Source organism: Topomyia yanbarensis, chromosome 3 (genome assembly GCF_030247195.1).
Source record: "Topomyia yanbarensis strain Yona2022 chromosome 3, ASM3024719v1, whole genome shotgun sequence".
Classification (NCBI taxonomy): domain Eukaryota; kingdom Metazoa; phylum Arthropoda; class Insecta; order Diptera; family Culicidae; genus Topomyia; species Topomyia yanbarensis.
The window spans coordinates 78,992,402-79,016,545 of NC_080672.1; the positions used below are offsets into that span (position 1 = coordinate 78,992,402).

The following is a 24,144-nucleotide window of genomic DNA, read 5'->3' on the forward strand; positions in this document are numbered from 1 at the left end:
AAGGGGCTGATAAAAACGGGTCTTTGCTGTACTCCATCGAAAGCATTAGATGCAATGTTGCATCTCATTCCGCTACATCAGGTGATAGGGGAACGCGGGGCAAGTCCGACACCTTAAGCGCAATAATTTTTATAAAATTCCACAAAGTTCCAAAAATTGTATAATCTGTGCATAATCCTTGTTTAGGTGGCTCTTAACAAAATATAATTTTTTCAGCGTTTCAAAAAATTGAATTCATTAAAAATTATTGGTTGCCAAAAAATGGAGAAAAATGTCATTTTAAAAACGCTGCGGGTAAGACCGACACCCCAAAGGGGCAAGAGCGACCCCCTTTTGAACTTTCTTTTTGTCCAATTTTTTCCATTAAAAATGTATTGTGTATGTGGGATAACGTGCAATTATGTGTATATGAGTAAGTGTGATGCAAACGCATACTTTCTATAGTTTCATCGCGTAGCAAGAGGAAGAGCATTCGAATGCGTGGTGTTATGAATAAATCATGTTTAACGCATGGTTTATATTATGATACAGGTTTTCTCAAGTAATTCTTTCGAGCTTTATTGCCACTTGTATAGCCATTCTAACGAGGAAGAGCTGTTCTGCAAGCAGATTATATACGCTGTCACTAGAACTTATTCACTTAGAAGTGACGCATGCTTCGTAGTAAGCTATCCGGTTCGTGTTGTGATTTTTCGGAACATTGTTGATCAACAATCCGACGGTCAATGAAATTTTTTCATCAATATCATTTCAAAATCTCATATTAGATTATACTTTTCGTTTCTTTTTGTAATATTATTATGAATCACGTTCAATTAATTTTTAATTTATTTGGTCGGCTTGAGACAATACTGATAAATAAATGCAAAAAACATAGTTTCCGTGTATTTCAATTATTAACATGACGTAATTATAGTATAATTGAACACAACAAATATACCCAGTCGTTTGTATCGAATCAAAAACGAACCCAATTATCTAAACACCGTGTCGGTCTTACCCCACCCAAAAACTGTCGGTCTTGCCCCAACAGCGCCCATTTTTGTTAAATGCTCAATTAACAGTATAGAAATACTCCAACTAATCTTCAATACATACAAATAACGATATGGAGAGTAGAATAGAATGTGTGACAAAAAAACTGTTCATTTTCAAAGCTTTTGTGTTATTAAAACCTTAAAATGTCTGAAGTAAAAATAACATCCAAAAGCGCATCAACTTTGCTTTCGCTTGTTTTGTTTATTTTGTTGACGTTTATGAACCCATATGGCATCGATATGTATCGAAATGCCAAAAATAATCGTACTAATAATATCCTGTCATTATTGTATGATTTAAAATTTGATATCTGGGAAAAGTCGTGGGGTGTCGGGCTTACCCAGGGTGTCGGGCTTCCCCCCAGTTCCCCTACGTAATTTCTAAGACTCTGAAATTTTCATTCGCATCGTTGAAGTAGAGAAGAAATATGAGCTGTATAAGGTGGCTTCATTATGAAATACTAGAGAAGAGTTGTACGCAACCACTTGGTTCACATTGGGTTGACGAGAAATAAAACTGGAAATATCGAAAGGGTGAATCGCCGAAACCAAGCTTCATTTTATTTAGGTGATGGAAAAAATCGTGACAGATTCGGTCCGAATACTGCAAATAAATAGAAAACTGTTTTCCACGCTTCCAGATTCTGGCTTGTGAAATTAGGTATCACAAATCTTCTATATATTACAGAAGTACTTATGCTTTTGTTGTATAGGGAATAATATTTTTTCGTACCCAAGATCACTGACCCTGAGAATACTGCAATACTAAATCAACCAACCAGTGCAGTAAATTGTGTTATTCTTTTAGGCAGATATTGTTATTCCTGATTCTGTTCTCCTTGCAGTGTGAGTTTTTTTTTTACGTAGGACTACGTCTTTGTTTTCGATATGGGGGTGCACTTTGCAAATTCAACAAAAATGGTATGTAACGAAAAGTGGTCCAATTTTAAACGCTTATAATTCAGCCATCTTACGGTAAATTTTCAAATTTTTTGCACAACTCGCTCAGAAATACTTCTAAGAATAGATTCCAATAGATAAACCCAAAGATTTTTGATATCATGGCATTAGAATTTTCTATAATGTTCAACATAGTCAAAATACCACGCATTTGCACACAGAAGGCTGCGCTTCCCTAGTCTGGCACGACAGATTTATGTACCTAACGCGCAACGTTTCTACGAATGACGTCATCATCGACTATTTAAAGAGAAGATTTGGTCGGGCAAGCTCAGTTGCCTCTTGGACAGCAGGCAGAGCAGAGCACTGCGCTGCATGCTCCCACAGCCAGTGTAGCAGAGGCTCTTTGGCACCACCCATCACCACCAGCGTTGACTCATTTTGCTTGGTGCGTATCTTCCATTCGTGTACGGACACGATGTACTGGCACAGCTTTTTGATTCAAGCACGGTACACCGTTCGCTTGGGTTTATTGTTTGAGGCGAATGTGTAGGTATATCCAAGTGTTGCGTGTATGATAGAAATCTGAGTTTTCGTTGCGCGAAGCGAAAGCTTTCGGTTTTTTTTGCGTTGTCGTCTCCATGACAGGCAAAGGAGACAAAAACTTTCTTAGCAACAAATTCACGCGAATGGATAGAAGAAAGTGCAACGAAGGTTTATTATTTACGTTTCATCAATTTATTGATTCCACGAGATTCATTTCCACTCAACCTATCCCACTTTGATTCTATCATTACATAGGTACTACTAAGCCTATTTATGAATGGATGCACTGTTACTCAAAAACTCGCTGCAAAAATGCATCCAAGTCCATCCATAAAACTATTTTCGATTCTTGTATATGTTTTGCTTCGATATATGATTAAGACCAGTGCATTCGCTACATTTATGTGTACTTTAGGAAAATTACAATAACGGCAAAATAAAACTATAAAGCTTGTCCTATACAAGAACTGTGACTGTATTGTCTAAAACATGATTTTAAGCATCGGTCTGGTTGTTTACCGCACACAATATAAAACTTTTTAAAATTTTAAAGCAGTTCCAGATATTAGTTCGGTTTTCCATCGCAGTTTTCTGTCTGCTTTCTTTAATCGGATTCGATCGCTCATTGTAGATAAAATGACCTGATGAGCAAGACGGTTTGATTCATGAAGTGAATTGTAGAAAGAAATGTTTGATTAATTATTAATCCAAATGTAATAAGAAATTAAATATTTCACGTATTGCAGTCCTACGTCTGCAATTCGTACAACCCCATAAGGCTGTCCCTTGTAGTTTTTTCAAATAGACAATATCATGTCGGAAATCAGCGTATAAAATATCCTGCATGTAATCACCACCAGCATTAGTTTCAGTTTGTTACTGAGTTAATTTGTAATGGCCAATACACGCCGTCATAGCTCTCGAAGGCTCGCGCGCGCCTTTGTAAAAATATTCGATTAAGTGCCATGCACCGCGTGGTGCATACGGAGTGCACTTCTCCTCTCGTGACCCAACCATTTTCCATCGTTTTTTGTCATTTGAATGCGCGCTCTTTCTCACCCTCCACTTACCGGCTCTCGACTTTACACACCGGCAACAATGCGGGAGGACGCTACATAGTTGCAAGTGACTCTGCTGCCGACTTGAATAGAGAGTCAATTACTTACGAACGATGTGTGTGTGTGCTGTTGTCAATAAGTGAGAAACTGGATACGCAGGGCACGCATCTATATCCAAATTTTAGAATTATTGTGCAGCGAAGCAATACTGTTTTAACGTACATTTCATTTTTTCGCTTCTTCCAGAATTTTGCCACCCCTGTAATGCAGAAACTGGCACCTGGTCAGAAAATAATCACAATGAACAATCCAAGTAAGTCCCATGGTTCCACCTAAACAGGCAAAGATTACGTTTAAACCAATCCCCTCTTCCTGCTTCCAGAACTGCACATTGTAAACTCATCTGCATCTAAAAGCGCCAACGGCAAACCACTGGTACGATTGTCACCTTCACAGTTGGTAGGTTTTCACATTCTAGAAACAAATCGTGACCTCACTCATCGACCTCCCCTTAACGTGCAGGGTCAACTGAAGCTCATCGCAGCTCCCGGTCAGCTCGGTGGCACACCCATCTCCGGTAGAAACCTAACCGCCATGCTAGCGCCTTCGACCTCGGTCTCCCCGTCCACATCAGCAGCTACAGTGGTAGCTCCGACAGCATCCTCATCCTATGTCAGCACAAATCAGGTGACAAGCGGTTCCATCGTGACCATGCCTGTGACCCGACTCCCACCACCACCGCCGGCACCGGCGCGTGGCTCGAAGGGATCTCAACAGGCTCATGCCAATCAGCACCACAACCAGACACAGTACAATTACGGTAAGAAGGCCGCGGCCAGTCAGATTCACACGCCGGCGTCCCGGCGGAGGAAGACGGACAAAATTGGTCGCGGACTTCGGCACTTTTCCATGAAGGTGTGTGAGAAGGTGAAGGAAAAGGGAACCACCACCTATAACGAAGTGGCAGATGAACTGGTCGCCGAGGAAACTCAGAGCCACCCGGGGGTGGACCCAGCATCCTACGATCAGAAGAACATCCGCCGGCGGGTGTACGACGCATTAAACGTCCTGATGGCGATGAACATCATTTCCAAGGAGAAGAAGGAAATCCGCTGGCACGGTCTGCCCACCAGCAGCGTCCAGGAGTGTGACGATCTAGAGAAGGAGAACGAGCAGGCCCGCAAACGGATCGAACTGAAGCAGCAACAGCTGAGAGAGCTGATCCTGCAGCATGTAGCGTTCAAGTCGCTGGTCGCACGGAACCAGGAGAACGAGGACCGGGGTCTCATACCGAACCCCAACTCCGCCATTCAGTTGCCATTCATTATTGTAAATACGGAAAAGAAGACTCACATCAACTGTAGTATTTCGAACGATAAGTAAGTTGGTTAGAATAGCTGGAATGATGACCCTTTGTGAATCGATTAATTATTTTACAGATCGGAATTTTCGTTCAAATTCGACAACACCTTTGAGATTCATGACGATCTGGAGGTATTGAAAAGAATGGGGTTATTGCTAGGTAAGGCTTCGAACTCTTCTAGGATTGGTGTACTACTTGGGAGAATAATATTTTTTCCTACAATTTAACAGGCCTCGATAAGGGAAAGTGTACCGTTGAAGATATTTCGAAGATCAAGTCGATGGTTCCGAAGTCGCTGGAGAAGTACATTGAAGGTAAGTTTTAGCAAGAAATTGGAAATTATTTATTTTCAAACAAATTTCTTATTTTATTATTACTATTATTTGTTTGTGAGGCGTTAACGTCATTCACCTGGAACTAATAGAAATCCGCGCATTGAAAATTTTATCAGCGTATAGTATTTTTTTATTAGCGTATTGCAAAGACGATAAAACTCCTCAAAAAAAATATCTATATCTTAGGAAATAAAATGTTCCTGATATATGTATACTTCAAGGAGAATCATGTCTATTTCCTTACCCTATAAAAATGAGAAACGACAGGGATCATGAATGAAGCTCAAAAGTGAATGTATATGTGTGTGCATATCGCTATGAAAAGTACCACCTTTACCCGGAAGTCTGGCAACCAGGCACAATCCAGCGAAGTAAATGACGGTGTCAGGCGACCCTGAAGCCGAGCCTGTAGGTCGTACAGAGTAATTTTGACAAAGAGCGTGGCAGGCTGAACTTTGCGCAACAAATTTATCACTATCTTAGGAATTTTAATAATATATTAATTATATTATCAGCGAATGTATCGCTTTGAATTCTGTGTTGGATCTGGCAAAAAAAGTAGCTATACGGTAAGAGAAGATAATTTATACTTCAGCTGTTCGGACATAACCCTGAAGTAATTTTCCACAGATAACGGCTGAGTAAAATCTATTTTTCCAGTGCTAACGATTAAGTTTAGGCAACCAATTTATGCTGTACCTCAAAGAATGGGAAGATTCACTTCCACGTCTTCCTGATTACTATTATCTTAATGCAAGTAAATTCTTTTAGCCTTAAGCAGTCGCTACGAACACGCGCTGTTGTAAAGATATTCCGAAATATATTCCAACATCCCCAAATCCGATGGAGATTGCAGAGTAAGGTCACGACTGCGGGTCGTGCGACCGACCGAATTCAGCCGATGTCGGGATGGTGGCTTGTGATGCGTACGGGGTTTGCATCAATACATTTGTGCTGGTCTGCCTCCCGGAGTGTCAAATCGTGCGTGGCATTGTCCTACGTGCCAGCCCTCGCCGCCTCTAGCAACCAAGAAGAATGAGTCCGGTATGCAGGAAAAAGGGAAAGGTTGTCCTCAAGGTCGGAACGAATAGATTGCAAGCTGAAACACCGAAAAGAAACGCCGCAGCTCATGCAGAGCGAATCTAGAGCTAGGAGGCACGCAGTTTGAGGCAGAGCGGATCCAGATGCAGAAAGAGCAGGCGTTGAAGAGTAAGGAACTCGCTGCCCTTGAGAAGTATCTACACCAGAAGCGCGAACTTGACGAGCAACTTTGTGAGACTGGCACTGGATCAAGCATTCGTGCTGCTCATTCCATTAGGCTCAGTCTGGAGAACCAAAAAATTGACTCTAAGCAACAGTCAAATATGTCTTTGTTTTTGTCTACTCTTTGAGAACGGATAGCAACGACCGATCGATTGGCCCTTCGTTTGTGCCTGTAGCCGGCAGAGCAAAATGGGTGGAATGGTGGGTTAAGAGTCAGCGCAATCCGGGGTCAGTTATGAAAGGTGTGCCACGGTCGATGTTGCAAGCCATCAAGGACAGCGCAAAACTTAATTCCGCCTGATGATTCGCGATATCAGCAGGTATCACATCGAAAGGTATCGAGGGACCTGAGACCACAGGATGACAAAATTTCACTGACAAGAACGTAAAATGGAAGAACAAGCCGCTCGGGCGGAGGTCAAGCTGGTAGGGTCGTATGCGAATCAGTTGGCTGCTAGACAGATCTGGCCAAAGAAATTACCGATATTTTCGGGTGTTCTAGAAGAATTTCCGTGTCTGCTAATGATGCGTGTGGTTTCACCGATGTCGAAAACCTCATTCGACTTCGTCAGTGTTTGCGAGGGCCAGCGCGAGAGGCGGTTGTAACGCAATTAATGTCCCCGCATAGCGTGCAGTCAATCCTTGAAACTCTGAACAGAGCTGCTGGTAGAAAATTTGCTAGCGAAAGTCCGGTATGTTGAAGCGCCGAACCCAGAAAGACTGGACACCTTAATTAACTTCGGCATGACGGTGCAGCAGTTATCCGACCACCTCGAAGCAACGAACCTGCAAGCACACTTGACAAATCCAACGCTATTAGAGGAGCTAGTTGGTAAGCTTCCGGTAGCGATCAAGTTGGATTGGATGCGACATAAGAGAGGTTTCTACGAACCGTCCTTGAAAGAGTTCGGTATGTTCATTGGCAGGTTGGCAATGGACGCGAGTGAAGTTACCACAATGACGCAGTCAAAGAGAAAATTTGATTAACAAGAGAAAGGGAAGTCGCGAGAAAGGGATCATGGCGGATGGAAAAGTGAAACCGTTCAACTCCCGAGTAGCCGATCGATGACCCTCCATCGATTGAAAAGCTCAGAAACCAAGTTGGTCAGAAATCCAGAGCTAAGGAATAATGTTAACCAACAGATTTCGGCATACATCCAAAAAATGGTATGCGCACAAAGCATCAAAAGCAGAGCTTGCTGACGCGAATGCATCCAGGATTTGGTATCTACCATTGAACGCGGTTCTGCATCCAAGAGAGCCGAACATTAAGCGACTCGTGTGGGATGCAGCTGCTCAGGTGAAAGGTGTGTCGCTAAATTCCCAGATTTTGAAAGGACCCGATTTCTCACTACAATGTCGTCTGTGATATGCAAGTTTGGAGAACATCGCATCGATTTCGGAGGCGATATTCGCGAGATGTTCCATCAAATCAGAATAAGACATGTGGGCAAGCATTCTAAGCGGTTTCTTTTTCGCTTCGATCCGGATCAGCCAGCAGATGACTATGTGATGGACGTAGCCACATTCGGGGCGAGATGCTCACCAGACTCCTCCCAGTACATTGGGCCCTATTCTCAAAATTTCCTTCTAGTTACCAGGTGACGTGATTGTGAGAATAGGGCCCAATGAGAAAAAAAAAAGGCGGAAGTGTCTGTGGGGCAGTATTCTGAAGCTGCGATGGCCATCATCATTAAAACCTAGATGGATGACTACTTCGACAGCGCGGAAGCATCAACTCGAGCGGTTTAAGTGAAAACTGTCCACAGCTATGCAGGGTTCGAGATGAGAAAATGAGTGAGCAGAAGTCACAAAGTTCTGGAGGTACTTGGAGAAACGGCGTTCATCAGCCCCTCTCGTTTGTTTGTAACAAAGCAGAGATGTGGAAAAGAGTTTTGAGAATGATGTGGGATCCTAACAACGACATAGTCTTGTTCTCTGTCAGCATGCGAGAAACTCCGGAACTATGTATCTTAGGAGAAAGATGAGCGACCAAACGCTGCTTAATGTGTCAATTTGACCCACTTGGACTCTTGACCCCTTACGTAATACATTGTCGTGAGCTGATCCAGAATGCTTAGTGCTCTGTTATTTTGTGTGATGAGGAAATGCTCGATCCGGAGTTTGAGATATTGAAACAATGGACCACTGTTTTCCCAGGAATAAAAGAATTACCGATTCCTCGGTATTCACCCTCACCCGTCCTTCGGAGTCTAAAGTAGACACGATATCCCGCCAAGATCCGTCTCTGAACTTCTCTGCTGGTATCATTGTCGGCGGTTACATACACGAATTCGTCGACCATCTCGATTTCGTCACCGTCAATCCGAACTCGGGATGGGAGGTTCACATTGTCGTCTCTAGAACCTCTTCCTCTCATGTATTATGTCTTCGAAACGTTGATGGCAAGTCCAATCCTGCTGGTCTCAGCTTTCAGTCTGATATACGTTTCCGACATCGCATCAAAGTTCCGTGCCATTATGTCAATGTCGTCGGCGAAGCCAAGAAGGTGGACGGACTTCCTGAAGATCGTGCCACTCGTGTCTATCCCCGCTCTGCTTATTACACCTTCTAACGCAACGTTGAACAGCAGGCACGATAGACCATCACCTTGCCGTAATCCTCTTCGAGATTCAAAGGGACTCGAGAGTGTTGTATTCTAAACCTGGCATGAAATATCCTAAAAAAAACTTGTTTACTTGTGCAAATCGGTTCTTCAATGTTGAAAAAGGATACATCCAGCTGGCGCACCCTGTAAATGAATGAATATGACAATAAAACATATATTCTTCGTGCTGATATGACTGCGGAAAATTGATAACTGCGTTTGAATTCTTCTTGCCAATAGCCGATTCTCAACCCTCATACTTCATTCAAAAGACATCATTCACTCAGACAAGACTATGCGTATTCCCCACGCGCAATGATTACCCAGTGGATTAGGTTCCTAGTTGGTCAAATAAACACTAAACAGCAAAGAAAATAGTTTGCTAAGTTTACAAAACCTTTAAAATTACATACGAAAAAATATGTACAATTTGGAATATAACGAAATGCTTAGTTATTTACCTTAACATAAGATCGGCAAAAAACTAGTCGCATAACCAAGATGGTTCATTTTGAAATATAGCACTGCAGATGAATCATATTATAAAAATAAGTTATAAGGGATGCGGACGAGAACAGCTGACCACCCACCGCCAATATTTTCCAGAAAGTACCAAATCTGAAAACTAATTTCCAGAAAACAAATTCCAGAAAATTTGTCCCCAGCAAGGAACCAAAACCCAGAAAACTTTCTGTCAAAAGGTATCAAAACTCAGTAAATTATTTGGCCGAAAATTCAATTTTTTCAACCAAGTTTATTATGTTCACTAATATTAGTGCATGGCAATGCGTAGTTAATATAAATGCGGGTATTGTTTTCATTTTTTCTCAATGTACTATTCGGAAAGTGTTTGTCTATGACTGAATAGTTTGTCGGGTTCAGGCGTTCATTTGAGCAACGTAACGTGTGAAGTAATGAACAGTTACATGAAGTATTTGTGTACCATAACGAGTCAAAATTTGGCCGAATAAATCTTGAAGCTTTTCTTTTAAGTGTACCCCTGTTACTAACACAGTAAAAGTTGACAGTTTCAGGATAGTTTGTTTCGAAGCTAAAAGGTCCGAAGTGGTAAGAAGATAAAAGCCGGAAACCGCAACGACGACAAAAAGGTTAGCAATGGTTTCAAGCGCAATACCAACCGCTTCCTCCGAGATGTCACGAACAAGCTTGGGATATCGTGGAAGCCTGTATGAAATATCTGGCTTCGCTGGCTTTCTTAACCTGTGGTTTAAAAGGCAACATTTTCACTGTAACCTGGAACGTCAAACAGGAATGTCTTCATTGACAAGGTCGTCATATGAATACTATCAATGTAACGCATCAAATAAGAAACTTTGATCCTGGTCACTGTTAAAGGGCGAACACGAAATTATTGCGACACCGAAAATGTCATGCCAATTTTCTTATAATGTTTAAAATCAAACCAAAATTTTAGGGTAGTTTTATACATATATTTACTTCAAAAATCAAAAGAAAACTTAATCGATGGAGCCTTGAGTGTAAAATTGAACGCATTTTCGCTTGATGCCCTCCATCAAAGTCTTTACAGTGTCATGCGGACCAGTTTCTCAGTTTTTTCCCTTTTCTTAACATGTCCTTCTCGTCTTTGACTGTCTTCTTGCTCTTCCGAAGTTCCCGCTTCATCATTGCCCAGTACTGCTCCACCGGGCGCAGCTCCGGACAGTTTGGCGGATTCATGTCCTTTGGAACAAAATGGACAGAATTGGCCTCATACCACTCCAGGACACTTTTGCAATACAGTCGTGATTCGCTGGTTGGACATTTTTTAACTGGACCGCTTTTTAGTTGGACCTCCGCTAGTTGGACCATTGTCCAACTAAAAAGCATCCGAACGTCAAAATCTCATGTCAAATTTACTTTGACAATCAATCTGACAGTATTTAGAGATGTGAACATATGCATTTACACTACCAACATCTCCTCTGGAGAGTTTTTGACATTTGTCAATCGGTCCAACTAGCGAATCAAATTCGTTAGTTGGACAAGGCTGTGGCCCAACCAGCGAATCACGACTGTAGTGGCATGATGCCCAATCTGGCCAAAATAGCGGAGCTTCGTCGTGCTGCTGCAAGAACGGCAAAAGGCGCTTCTCGAGGCACTCAGATTTGTAGATCTCGCCATTTACTGTGCCCTTTGTCACGAAAGGCTCGCTCCTCAGTCCGCAAGAGCAGATGGCCTGCCAAATGAGATATTTGGAGGCGAACTTCGACATTTTCTTTTTGTTCTCCGGTCCCGGTTTTCACAATTTGACACAACAGGAAAAAACAGAAATACTGCTATTGTATAATGCTGGTAACAGTACACTCTTCGATGGGAGCAAAATGGCCAATAGTCTAAATATGATCATTATTTTTTATCAAGATTTTTTACAATTAAAAAGATGGGTGGGTAATGTTTAGGACATAACCGGAGTGTCGTGACTACTCGTTTGACTTGTAATTCAAATCGAATGATACTCAATGAAATATGTGGGAAGGTTTCAAGTTATTCTTTATAATAATTATGGTGGTTCTGAAAAGAACCTTTGTTGTTGGCGTCTGCGTTGATTGGGGATGCGCTGGATTCTAAGCTCGTTGAGACATTCATTCATGAAATGAATAAATTTCATATTTTCTTGCTTTGAAATATCAATGTAAAAATCTCTCGAAACGACCATCGGAATCTTTTTCCTAGCGTACAGAAATGAACACGCTTAGCGAAAAACTAGGGGCGGGTAATGTCCGGGACATAACCACGATGATCATATTCTTAAAATTCTGCTTGTATCTCTTTCAAATGGCTAAAGTTTACGCATTAAGTTCAATTTACCGGGCTCAGCGAAATTTTCCTGGCGATCCCGTTCGTTAGTATATTCAGCAAAACAATTTTATTGCCGAGTTCTCCGCATTGAATACAGGTGGGGGGGGGGGGGAAGGGGAGGAGTTGCTTCTCTAATCTTCCGGTCATCACATCGCATGCTTTGGTATTGTTAGTATGAATAACAAACATGAAGATGTGACACAAGGCGCCAACAGCGCACTAAAATCCTGTCAATCCTATTTTTCATTGGATTGTCTGCTCTAAATATATCACCAGGGGACCAACGTAACGTAACGTAACGAGATAAAAACTAAAAATGAATTTTAGACGTATCAGAGGATCAGGGATAAAAAAAAACGAACAACATTGCTTATGAATGGCCCCCACACAAAGAATATTCCATAACGAATATCACGTAACATCGGTGACAGAGCATTGGGATCAAGGCCAAGTCCCCCCTGGGTCGTGCAAAACTGAGAAGCAACATCAATTTAGGCACAGATAGCAGACGTCCATTTATTTTCATTTTGTTTTGTTTTGTCTTTTCATTTGTTTCTCCTGCTATGATGTCTAAATCGATCGAGCGTGACGGCCAAGGAAACGGAAAGCCAGTGGCCCAAACAGACCAGGAACAGGAGGGAGGACTACGAACAAGGGAAACCGACAACAGAGGAGAAATCGTTTATTTATTTATTATAGCTACGATACTAATCACAATTGTTTTGCTTTTCTTGTTTCGTTTCAGCAAACCAAAATCTATACGGATTAGCACATACGAACAGTTAGGCTTTGTAGGTTCTCATCTTGAGAAATGACAATGACACTGTACGAGATGGCGCTGGGCCTGTGGCCTTCGACTGGCATGGTCCATTCTCATTGATTCGGAAGTCTTCTTGGCTGGTTGGTAGATATGTGCTCCTACTTGCAAGTTGATCAATTCACTTGGGTGGGGGACATGTGGATCCTACTAGTTGTCGACTCTTTTGATCGTGAGTATGAGGCTAGTTCAGGAAAGGAGTGCAGGACTGGCGCCTAGGAGATAGTTAATTATTCAGGACTTGTTCTTATGATTACTAAACTCGACCAAGCACACCGGCTCTCAGAAATGATAAGCAACCCTTTCGGGTCGGTGTGGTCTATTCGAGTCGAACCAGGCGGACATTCGGTTCTAGCAAACTTTATGGTTAATAGTGGATAAATATTTCTTATGCCTTTATTGGCAGAGATTCTTTTTGCGAAATCCTAAAATACCACTGGTATAGCTACTCAGGATAATAATAATAGAAAAATTAAGGGTTTGCCTGGTCCATAATGTAATGAATATGTATATTGACTAGGACAGGGATAATCGAGTTATGTTATAAGATAGAGAAGAAACAGCACAGTTGAAGGAAAAGTATTCGCGAGTTAGGACAAATACTGCTAGTATGTTTACCGTTTCAATTAATAGTCGATTGATCTGCTTCGGACCTAGGAGACAAAAAGGAGATTAGGAAGAGACAGAAGCGGATTCAATGCAAAATTTGCCAATATGACGTTGACCCCAAGGTGATGGTAGGATTATTTTCCATAGGGTGACAGACTAGATGACACGACGTTACACGCTCTGAACTTGCGCCAAATAGTTTGTATGTATGTATGAAATTCGCGGACATCACGGCTGACTGCGATCTCTAATTTACTTAACAGTCGATTGATCCGCTTCTGACCTAGGGGACCCATGAGGAGATCAGGAAGAAAATAGAAGCGGAATCAATGCGAAGTTTTAATTGCATCACTGACGACTTAGCACGCGTTGTTAGGAGCAGGATACATTGGACCAGACAAAACAGAGAACTTGACGTTACGTTAAGCTGCAGTCCCATCTTCCCGATAAAAAAAAAAAAAAAAACTGATCACAATTATTTTGCTTTTCTTGTCTCGTTTCAGCAAACCAAAATCTCTTTACTATCTCTTCATTTTCTGTCTCCAACTATCCTCTATGTAATGTATCTGAAACTTGTGGGACTGGTTAATAGCCGGCGCCTGCTTGTGGAAGAAACTGGTGTGCTATACGGACTAGCACATACGAACAGTTAGGCTTTGTAGGTCCTCATCTTGACAGAGTCTAGATGGGCGGATGAACGTCTGCCAGGGTGTGGGCTGAGAAATGACAATGACAATGAGTTCTCCGCATTGAATACAGGTCAATAATTTCATATAATGATTTCAACAAGCAGACAATGTACATGTATGACCGGTGGGAGTGTTCTGAAGTGTTTTAGTGGAGGTAGCAACATAAAATCGTGTATTGGACATTTTACAATGATTCTCCTTAACCCTGCAAAACCACGGGGTTGGCAGCAGAGGGTTAAGTTGTTTGGAAGAGATGACAGTTAATATATGATAACTAAAAATATAAAATTGTTCTATAAATTGCAAAGTTATTGCCACGTTGACCTTAAAATTTGTCATTTCATTCATATAGGAACAATCATTGAAATTATGTCAATTTATGCTTTGCAAGATTTGAAATAACTTCGAAGTGGTCACCCGACACAACACCCCTGTTATGTCATATACATTACCAACCCATCTTTTTCCATTTTTCATTTGTCCTAATAAGGACGGTTTGTAGATAACTATGTTGATACAAGATGAGAATCTTTTGAAACTATTCAAACCTTGCCGACGATTGTTTTTACTTCGTGTATACATACGGACTTTCCCCTTTCGCAGCTCACACCGAATGAGCACGCTTTGCATCAAGGCGTTCCTATTTATTGACTTTTCAATGCAGATGGAAGGCCATCCTTTTGTGCGATAAATGAAAATATTTTCATCATTCGTTTTGGTGTAGCTTTCGCTTAGTGGCAGAGTTGCCACATTCACTGATTTTCTTGGAAGGATTTGCAAAAACCTTCGGGTTTGTAGATCGATTTGAAAAATATTTTCTTATATAATTATTTTTAATTATACAAATTAATAAAAAGAACTTCCTAATAAAATTCTTTTTCCATTATATATTCATCCTAAGGACGTATACAACTATGACACAAATCCATCTACAATTAACCCATTCATGCCCATGTTGTTTGTGGACAACAACGTTTTTAAATAACTGTAACTTTTGATTGAGGCGCGATTTGCTCACAAAAATAAGTAAGATTCATTAATGTGATTATTACCTTTAATTTGAGCATTAACAGTTGCAAGGATCAGCTCTAGAACTAAAGTTATTGCAATTAGTCTGATTGAATTCCGATGGAGCAGTGCTGTCAGGGACAGTTTACGTTGAGGACGGAAAATGATTTTTTCATATATCTTCGTTATGGTGCAATATTATTGAAAACTGATAAAACTTATCAATTTAGACTGTCGTTGGCTACGTTTTCCACGTAATTGGACTATTGTAATTATTCTAGGAGAATTGTATTGAGCATAAGAAGGTAAAAATTCATCAGATTCTAGCACTGCCATGGAAGCACCTATCTTTTGAAAATAGGCTTTTCGTGTTTCTTGAACTAATCGTTTTCAAGGAAAAATAGTTTTGAAACCCTAGATGCATTAGAAAAAAGTTGGGCATGAAAGGGTTAACAGCGCTAACGGAAAATAAGCACCACTAATTCTTTACAAGTATTTTGTTAGTCCTGAAAAGGACTGTTGGCAACATTAGAGACGCGTGAATTTACTTATCTTGTTCGGGCAGCTTTCTTGGCAGGTTTGGCTTGTTCGCTGCAGCCTTCGATGTTTTGGTGGCATTTTTAGTGGCAGTTATTACCGCCTTTTCAGTGACTGCGTTTCTTAGCCTTTGGCTTTTTGGCCTTCTCACCGCCACCACCTCCACCAACGTTTTTCTTCTCTCTGGTGGTAGCCGATTTGATTAGTCGTCCGATGCAGCTTCTCACGACCACGCACGTCTGTTATGCACTGCGTCTTACACACGTCTGGCTTTGAGAAAAGCTGCGACACCCTTATTTATAGGTTTTATCATTAATGTTGATTCTCATTTAAAGTAGTTTTTGAACTATTTAAACAAATTTTATATAGCAAACAACGTATCGGAGGCAAGCGTTGAACGTTTTCCTTCCGATTTATGAAACAAGATTGGCAATCCGTTTAGTAGAAGAAAAGTTATTAAGGTTCAAAATGTACGTAACGCTTTCGCTAATATGCACTACTATCGCTTTCTCGCTTGTTCCCGTGGCGTGCATGAGCCTTTCCTTTCCGTCCGGCTTCTAATGGCTTAACCAAAACTAATATGCCGGCTTTCCCCCACCAACTGCTCTCGTCAAGCAACCCAATACGAATCATCATGGGAACAAACATGTAGTGGACCTATATATAAACTTTTCAATATTTTATTGTTCGGTTGCTGCACCATATTGACGGCTCTGTGCGGGATGGGCTGAAAATTTTCACTTTTCCGAGTCGTTTTCGAAAGATTTTTCAAAACACTATTTTTCCGTTGATAATGAATGTCCTACATATTCCAAAATTTAATACAACATTGGTACAAATATTTTCGACAAAATGCCGAAGAAATTGATTAAATCCATTCAGTACAACAAAAGATATAAGCGTTCAAAATCTTACATCATTTTTCTTTCGAAATTTTGAAAAGGGGCCCCTATATTGAAACGTAAGTCGTTAGTCACGACAAAAGAAATTTGGGTGCTTTCACCATCTTCTGAATAGCCGTGTGGTATCCGGCGGCCGAAATCTCTCGAAGTATTTCAGCCATGAATTGAAGTTCCCATGTCGTTAGAGGCGACAAACAACAGATGTGGCTGTGGTCCACTAGGAGGTTGATAACAGTCTATTAGTTTTCTCCTGACAATCCAGCCTAGAGGCCGTGTAGCATCCGACGGGTTGAAGTTTCTCAGCCAACAATTGATCCACTGGGTTCCAGATCTCACGTCGTAAGAGGCGGCTGGAAACAGGAGTCCTCGAGTCGAAGTATTTCTCCATGCCGAGGACTGAATGGCTGGCATGATTAAAATATGCCAGTCGTGCACGGAGTGTCGTGGGTATTATCCTTGCTGTGTTAAGCGAATCTCTTACACAGTGGACGTTTTTGGGATTCAAATGATGTTCATGTCACTATTGCCTATTTCGGGGTTCGCCATAGGCGATTATAACCCAACCGGTTTGGTATCTTCTAGTTGCTGTACAATGAAAAGGGGCAATACTCTGATCGACTATTCGAGTAACACAAATTAATCTTCAGCATAAACGTACAGCAAATAAGAATCTATCCCGTTTTTACTTTCAGAAAGAAAAAGCTTTCATAGCTTCAAGAACCGTATTTCCACGAAGGAAACTTTTAGGTTGGAAAGCTACTTAACCCCGTCTTCGTAGCATACAATAAATCATCGTGAAATGCCTCTTGCATGTAAACTAGTGAATAGTGCTATCAATCTTCTATCAGACCTCACAACTCGTAATATTTGGGCTGTCACAGTCTATTATTCGGCATATTCACCACATAATGAAACATAATCTTCTGATAACATCATCCACCATACAATTTGAGGCAGCTCAGATATCAATTGGAGAGGCACCGAATTGATGGACTATTTAAGCAGCACAAATTTGCATATATTTAATGTATAGGAAATCACCCAACATTTGCACAATCTGGCAGAGAAGAGGTGTTAGATATAACTCTCTGCTCTAACGTTATTACACATGCGTTGACAAACTGGCAACAAGCTCGAACCGTTGTTATCTGATCAGAAGTACATCGTCTTTGATTATTTAAACGACTAGATGTAGCAACCTCTTGCAGTTCTTTTGAATAAGTGGTGGAAAAAATTAGATTTAATTGTGTGGACTTTGCTAATTGTAAATTCCCACTCTTTTTAATTAAACCGTTGATGCATATAGATCCTTTTCGGATTTTCGGGGAATTAAAAATTGAGTCACTGCTGGTAGTTGCGAGAAGCGTGCTCTGGTTTTCTGGAGAACAATTCTTACTGGGGAAAACATCGGTGTTTTAGTTTCTGGGGAAAGATTTTCGGGGGAGCCGGTTGATATATATACACCCGACTGAAGGTTGAAGCAAAATGAATTAGACTGCTCGTGAATGCGTCAAAAACAAAATACACGAGAGCAAAAGGTTCGAAGAATGAAACATTATGCCCCCTACCAAAGAATATCAATTAATGCTGGCGATATCGAGGTGTTTCATGAGTTCGTATAGCTGGGCTCACTGGGCTTTTCGAAACTAATCCGATAGGTACAAGGAAGAGCGGTGTACAGCGAGCAACAGGATCGACCAAGTTGAAGAGGAACTTCGTGTCCCGCGAGACTGGCGCAAACAGCCATAGGCCAAGTAAACTGGAGACAACTTTCTGATACCAAATATCAAAAAACTTCGCAGCCTTATACTGATTAGAGAGTGAGAGAGAGAAAGAGAAGAGAGAGGGATAACGAGATGTAACTGTCAAATTTATTCCTAAAGGAGGGCTCAAGCTATGAAGAAGCCAAAAGTTTGAGGCCTATCAGCGTAAGTTCTTTTCTTCTAAAATTGACTATCCGCTGCCCAAAATGCAACATGCATATCAGCGCAGAAATTCACGATCACTCTGCTCTACCATGTTGTTTACAACAGTGGAAAGGCTCTCACACAAGCGATCAAGCTCGGCGGTATTCCTAAATACGGAGGGGTTTTGATAATGTGTCCTTTCTGTCTACACTGGAATCGACACGCGGTCATGGAGTATCTGCATGGATTAGATTACCGCGATGCTTAGTAATCACATTCTTTGCTCAACTATGTGACAGGCAGAGATAAGGCTGTCCTCATGGTGGCGTTCTTTCACTTTTGCTATGAAATCTAGTTGCCGATGACGTGCGTGCATGGCTTTCGGACAGTGCAAAAGAACTTTTGGAAAGACTTGAAACTGGCTATTCAACAGAGCCAGTCCGCAAACTTATCAACTTCTCCTCCGATACTAAGGCTGCAATCTCGAACCCCTAATCACGGTACAAATCGAAAAATTAAGCATTGTCAACACTATCTACCTTGTCTGGGTTCCCGGACATTCCGGTATTACTGGAAATGAAGGGGCTGAAGAAATGACCAGGGCCATGTGCGATTGACTTCATTGGTCCGCCCTACCAATTTCGACAAGTTAGATAAGAAAAAAAATATGGTCCTGGGCTTCGTCCGAGCACCGCAATTATTGAAGAAAGCTACAAACGTGTCGCCAAACAAGGGCGTTTCTAGAACAACCGTGTCCAGTGTTTTCAAAAAATCTCCAACATTTTTCGAAACTCCACAGCGGCATGCTAACCACGGGGCATTAACCGGCCACTGCAAACTCAATTATCACATGACAACTATTCAGCGCACTGAGTCATTTTCATGTGATCTTTGTGTATCCAACTACAGAAGCTCATGTCATCTAATATGAAACTACCCAGCAATAGTTTTGAAAATGTTTTTTAACATGTTTCAAATAAGTTTTAAAAAATATAAGACTACCTAAAGTGATTGATTTTTTTCTGAACATATTTCTGCTCTCCCCTTAGTGTACGGCCTTGGCATCGAGAACGACACGGAAGACTGGGACATGGCATCCGCTTACACAGGCCACGACTACGACGATAGCGTGCAGGACGCGGCTGATTTGATGTCCAGCGGCTATCAGGATAACACCAGCGAGCTCAACGAGGACAGTTTGATTTCCGAGGACGGACAGGATGGTTAGATTCGCGCAACACAATCCGAAATGGATGATGATGTTAGACGGGATTTCGGTTGTTATATTTTTTTTTTTAAATATTTTTGTTCGATCTGCTAAGTTCTCTAGCGCACCTGAATCCTTGCAGGAAGGACGGAAGGAATGCATCTTCTAGGTCTTAATCTAAATGTATGTAAAGGAGAAACGGTGGTTTAAGTGCACACGTTAAATAGATTTCGTGTCGCATGCCAACAGCATGCATCACTGGGAACCACAGAGGTGTGTTTAGCATAAAACTGAGAGTGCAGGGGTTAATGGTAAGACAAATAAAATAGCAGCAGAAACGCTATTTTTCAATCTTCTGCGAGGTTTTCAATCCTCATCAGCAGTAAGCAAACGTTACTCTTAAGAACGTTCAATGTGTAGCACATACACGGACACACACACAAATCGTTATTGTTAAAAATGCAAGCAACTCTTAGGAAGTATGAAAGGAGCTAATTTGATGTGCAAAAGTGAGCAGGTAACCGTAAAAACAAGAGCAGGAATGTTTTCGTTCAGAAAAAACCGAATGATTGAGGGAAGATGAAAAACTAAACCCTTCAAAAAATGACCTGGAATGAGACAAGAATGAAACAGTAACCTAGTTAATTAAAAATGCACCGGAGAGTACAGAAAACACTTTCACCTTACTTGATGCTTAAAATAGCAAAACCAATATCAGAAACCAGTCTAAGCTCCAGCGAGACTAGCAACTGGAATAGGTTCACGTTTCGTCATACAAATAACTAAGCGCTAAAGGAGCGAGGAATTAATGTTTCAGCTCCTACAAAACATCCCATTTACACAAGCAAACATCTCAGGCTTTTATTTCTGTCTACAAAACCAATTAATCAAAACTAGATTTTTGCATCATCGTTCACTACGTAGCTACTAGCTATAATAATACAAGCAAATAGTAAGTAGGAATTATATACCAAGCCATAAGTGTCATATTTTCTAGCAGCGTGTTATTTTCTACTGTTTTTTCATCTTTGTTTTTTCCAAAGCTATTTTATTATACGAGAATAAAAAAGACATTTTTCCCCTCTTCCAGTCTCATTGTCATTAACGAACCATGTAATAATTTAGCGGACTTAAGAACATTTCGTAGGAAACCATTCTGCAAAGCAAGACTCACTAGGGTATGGACTGCCCTGCATTTTTGGTTGATACCTGCTGTATTTGCTCCTAAAAAACTGCATCGATTTGAATCCATCCATTCAGTTGAATCGTGAGTTTAAGCCGCTTTCAACTGTTCAATGGGACGAAGAGTTACACGTAACAGTTATTCACAGGCCAGCCTGTCGACTGTCGTGGAATGGTTTTCAGCGAAATCCCCATCGAAGAAAGAATGGTACCATATAACTAGTTCGGGACATCCTTGCGTACTCACAAAAAATGATCATTGAGAAATCATTGCGCTTCACACACACACTTTGTTCACCATCCTAGCAGATTGATTGAACTTTTTGGAATAAACGGCAATATTTTAATCTTAAAATTATTAGCACCACAATTCTAGTGGAACCAACAAAGGGACGAACCTATTGCATGAGATTGTACATATTTATTGGGCTTAACTGTAATGGAATCTAAAATTCATAAACTGTATTATTAGGAAGATGCCACAAAGCTAGGGAGAAAGAGCCAATGCGAAAGAAATAGTATTCCGAAAGGACGCGTTTCAGGCAAAAAAAACTAATCGAAGCATTTGAATAAATGTATAAGTTTGTTTTTTTTATCGACAAATCGGTTGTTCAGAGAGAAATATAATTGAAACTCGTCTACATATAAAGACGGCTTTTTTATAGTTTCAACCCAGATTTTTGTTCTATAAGTAATGAAATAATAAAAGAGCTAAGCTAAATATCGTTTTGTTCTTGTTTATAAGCTTATATTTTTATGTCTTGAGTCTTTTATATTATCGTCACACGCAAGAGCGAAAGCATGGTACTCTCATCCATGCAATATCTTCACTCACTTTCGGAAGCGTACACCCATTACGCCAAAAATAAACGATCTTATCAAACAGCATTGAAACTGTACTACTGATATGTAATATTATTTTATTATAAGTAAAATTATGGTTTCTTTTTCAAGAGTAATGCTGGAAAGGTAACATTTATGATAAATTTTGACATTAAAATAATGAAGTAGTTTATGAAATTGTGTTTCCTTTGTCCGAAACGGGTTTAGTTCAACTAATTTACTCTAATAGTTCCAATCAATCTTATTTTGCAACACGAATAGTCGACTCTGTCATTATTTAGAATGCCTAACATTTACTTGGAAAAGCAATCAATCGTGCCGCGAGGGAATTGTGTGGATTACCCATTAAACACATAAATTGCGCAAATGGGGAGATTTTTTGAAGAAATATCCTAGACAGCAGATTCTCGGTATTGTCATCAATAAATAAACTACTGCTGACATAGTAAAGGATAACGTAGTTTATTAGATTTACTCCCATAATCTCACTTTAAACTAAATTTTCCTCATCTTCGTCGAACAGATCATCAAAATCTAGAAAAAAAGCAGAAGAAACACGTGAAATCATCGAAACAAAACTTGCCTCCCTAATTAACTGACCATTATAGAAATCTGCATGAACATCCTTTTCATTGGCAGCTAAATCCATCAGCAATCCAGTTGATCCCCCGGCCTAAGAGCAGATTTATACTGTACAAACGATTCAGATCTACCAGCACACGGACTAACTAACCTCTTCCAGGTCCATGAAAGGGCCCGGTCCTTCCGGGAACATCTCGTCCGCCACGATGGTAGGCTTCATAGCGCTGACCTGCTGCTGTTTGCCCTTGGAAGATTTTCCCGCACTCGGTTTGCCTTTGTTATTCTCAATTTTGAACCGGGTTTTGATTACACGTGCTGAACGAGAAAATTTACTATTTTTATTTTCTTCCGAAGCTACGACGAACAGTAACCATCCGATGTAAAAAGTTTGTTTTTGTCCAAGAACATACGCACTTTTGACAGCTGATGGGTCAGTCTTTTCGAACACTCGAGGATGTAAACACAACAAACGCGCATAGAATCTGTGATGCTCAAACGAAGAGAGGTGGTGCGGCATGAGGTGGCTTGCATATGTTAACCCATGCAGCAAATTATGTTCGTTTGTATTCGTAATACACACTGAGGTAAAATAAGTGAATGGCTCACGCATATAAAAAAATACATAAAGATATTGAGTTGTTTCGGCCTGAGACGGAACTTGCCGATAGATGTGTTCTATTTCTTTTTTTTTTCTGTTCATTCTATCGTTCATCTCACATAGCCCCCCTTTTTACCTCACATAGTTTAAGTGGACTGGCTATATTTGACAGTACCCCCTGGCTGCATTTGACGTTCGATTTTTTGCTATTTGCATGTCTTGTCTCCGGTTTTGGCTCAATCTCGAGGTATCGTAGAATAAGGTAAATTTGGGTAAACCGTGTTGAGGTAACCAAGGCAAAAATCACAACAAAAATAATATAATAATTGATAAGTTTTTTTATACTCAACCTTCAGTTAAGTATACTTAAATTAAAGCAAAGAAAGTGCAAGAGTTCACTGTCAAATTCCACGAACAAACCTTCAACAACATCATTTTAGTGACTCCAGAACCATCTTTCTAGTTCTCATTGAACCAGCACGACGCACTTGTACAAATTGTTTTCAGCGTGCAATTGCGCGAACACGTCAGATGCTTTCGGAAATGTGGTTCTTTTTGCACCGAAATTAGAGTAAGAAGAATGGCAAATGGAATGAAACTATCAATGGGAAAACGATAAAATCCTAGATGAAATCCATATTTTGTACTTGATCGGAGCTGAATTCGAGAAGCACCTATGAGGCTTGCATTTGTGAAAGTCGCATTCTAATCAACACTGTCTCGAATTTTATATTCATGTACTATTGAGTGCAGAAATTACAATTTCCGAATATTACTATTTTTTTTTGGAAACATATAGTACTAATGAAGCAAATTATAATGATTTTCGTTTGGAGAACTTTTGTATCATTCATGAAAACTCCGAGCACATCATTTATAGTGAACATTTCTAAAGGAAATTAACCCTAGAACGGTTTTGATAACAAAAATTTAGGCTAAAACAAAAACTAGTGTAAACTTTCAAATTCATAAACGTTGGAAATCCCTGTTTCACTATTGCCATCTATGCAACTGTTTGCTACACGAGTTTGACAACTGCACTCCAATTGCATTGCGTCGATCACTGCGCCACTTACAAACGTTTGCCACACATCTGATTTATAAGGAATTTCAGTAGCGGGTATTTGCACACGTTTCGAATTGAGCCTAAACGTCTGTTATCTGTGGTATGATAAAGCTAGCAAAGAAACTAGAAAATGTGCTTGGTTCCTATCGTAATTTTTGCTTTTGCAGATGAAAGAGGCAAAACACATTCTTGAATATGATTTGTATATAATATGCACCACGCACCACTCGATTCGTCATCTTCTTTAGTCCAGGCTTACTTTAGATG

At 40.5% G+C, this 24,144-nt stretch overlaps 2 protein-coding genes across 4 annotated transcripts in view; one reads left to right on the forward strand and one right to left on the reverse strand.

Annotated features, from left to right (window-relative positions):
• Positions 1-20,689, forward strand: part of LOC131694223 (transcription factor Dp-1) — a 56,836-nt gene extending 36,147 nt beyond the window's left edge. For all 3 annotated transcript variants that reach the window (XM_058982744.1, XM_058982743.1, XM_058982745.1), the window contains 6 exons: positions 3,788-3,854; positions 3,924-4,000; positions 4,064-4,920; positions 4,981-5,063; positions 5,135-5,218; positions 19,449-20,689. In XM_058982744.1, coding sequence (XP_058838727.1) covers positions 3,788-3,854; positions 3,924-4,000; positions 4,064-4,920; positions 4,981-5,063; positions 5,135-5,218; positions 19,449-19,627 — 1,347 coding nt within the window. In that variant the 3' untranslated portion in view covers positions 19,628-20,689. The remainder of the gene's footprint in view (positions 1-3,787; positions 3,855-3,923; positions 4,001-4,063; positions 4,921-4,980; positions 5,064-5,134; positions 5,219-19,448) is intronic.
• Positions 20,690-22,074: 1,385 nt separating this feature from the next.
• On the reverse strand, positions 22,075-22,646 carry LOC131694224 (COP9 signalosome complex subunit 9). Its single transcript, XM_058982746.1, has 3 exons — positions 22,365-22,646; positions 22,232-22,304; positions 22,075-22,165 (listed from the first exon to the last, which is right to left on the reverse strand). The coding sequence occupies exons 1-3, from the start codon at positions 22,431-22,433 to the stop codon at positions 22,122-22,124; spliced, it is 186 nt and encodes a 61-aa protein (XP_058838729.1). The 5' UTR covers positions 22,434-22,646; the 3' UTR covers positions 22,075-22,121.
• Between the last annotated feature and the right edge of the window lie 1,498 nt (positions 22,647-24,144).

Bases quoted from the DNA above. Each gene is read 5' to 3' on its own strand.
- LOC131694224 (XM_058982746.1), bottom strand. From the start codon at position 22,433: ATGAAGCCTACCATCGTGGCGGACGAGATGTTCCCGGAAGGACCGGGC. The intron at 22,305-22,364 runs GTTAGTTAGTCC...ATCTGCTCTTAG, and splicing joins CTTTCATGGACCTGGAAGAG to GCCGGGGGATCAACTGGATT. The intron at 22,166-22,231 runs GTCAGTTAATTA...CTTTTTTTCTAG, and splicing joins TCATGCAGATTTCTATAATG to ATTTTGATGATCTGTTCGAC.